The sequence below is a fragment of the Aplysia californica genome, unplaced genomic scaffold, assembly GCF_000002075.1.
Source record: "Aplysia californica isolate F4 #8 unplaced genomic scaffold, AplCal3.0 scaffold00938, whole genome shotgun sequence".
NCBI lineage: Eukaryota > Metazoa > Mollusca > Gastropoda > Aplysiida > Aplysiidae > Aplysia > Aplysia californica.
The window spans coordinates 217,375-218,483 of NW_004798208.1; the positions used below are offsets into that span (position 1 = coordinate 217,375).

At 40.7% G+C, this 1,109-nt stretch overlaps 1 protein-coding gene across 1 annotated transcript in view; it reads left to right on the forward strand.

The window, feature by feature from the left end:
- Nucleotides 1-870: 870 nt before the first annotated feature.
- LOC101864423 (receptor for retinol uptake STRA6) overlaps nucleotides 871-1,109 on the forward strand; it is a gene marked incomplete in the record, with an annotated part of 12,949 nt that continues 12,710 nt past the window's right edge. The window contains 1 exon segment of the mRNA XM_005110741.3: nucleotides 871-944. Within this exon segment, the coding sequence (XP_005110798.3) occupies nucleotides 878-944 (67 nt within the window).

Genomic DNA, 1,109 nt, shown 5'->3' on the forward strand with positions numbered 1-1,109 from the left:
GGTCTTCAACACTTCTCCTTTGTCAAATTTCACCTCACCATCAACCACGGCACTGCCTGCCAGCCTATCAGCCTCCACATTGCCTTTCACACAATAAATACTGTAGTTTGACCCACAAAGCAATGCAACTGTGTGTGTTTGTGTGTGTGTGTGTGTGTGTGTGTGAGGGTGAAAGTAACGATCTACCACCAGTTCTCACTCTTCTGTCATTTTTTTCAGTGATGGATATTTGGCATCTTTTCTGAAAGAAATTTGTGTTGTTGAAGGATTGGTTGACAAAACTAGCTGTATTTGAAGGTTTGATTGTCTTCTGTTTACTCAAAACCAGAAAGTGTAATCGGATAAATTTAACTGTTAAACTTCAGACATCGGAAACACTCTATACAGCGACAAAGCACAGCTGATTAAAACCTGTCAATTCTTTGCCATATTATCGCATCAACAGACCGAAGGGCTAGAACCCAAATGGCCGCTGGATCGGAAAAGAAAGAAAGAAAAAAGAACTGTTCAACTCTTTTTTGGGGGGTTATTTTGAGGGAGGAGGGGTGTGGAAGGGGGTGCTTGCTCATTTAATTTTGTTTTTTGCTGATCATTTATCTCTTAAGTTTTTGTTTTTTTCCAAAGTGGCGTCGGTGGTCTAGTGTTTATGTTACCGGACTCTTAATCATGACATTGCGGGTTCGGGTGTTTCGAACCTCAGCTCGGTCCGACGTTGTGTCCTTGGGAAAGGCACTTTACACGAATTAATCCACTTGGCTTGGTCCTTTTGGAGACAGACGTTAGACTCGGAGATCCCACCTCTTGAATAATCTAATAGTGTTGATAGGGGCGTTAAACCTATACCATTTCCCCATTTTTTTTCAGGCCACCAGTGGGAATGAGTAATGTGATCAAAGCCAAAGTGTTGGGGATTCTTCACAAAGTTATCTACAAAAGTGAAAGTGGTATGTTCCTGATGTGTTTGTCGTTGATGATGATGATGATGATGATGATGATGATGATGATGATGATGATGATTTTGATGATGGTGATGATGATGATGATGATGATGATGATGATGATGATGATGATGATGATGATGATGATGATGATGATGATGATGATGATGT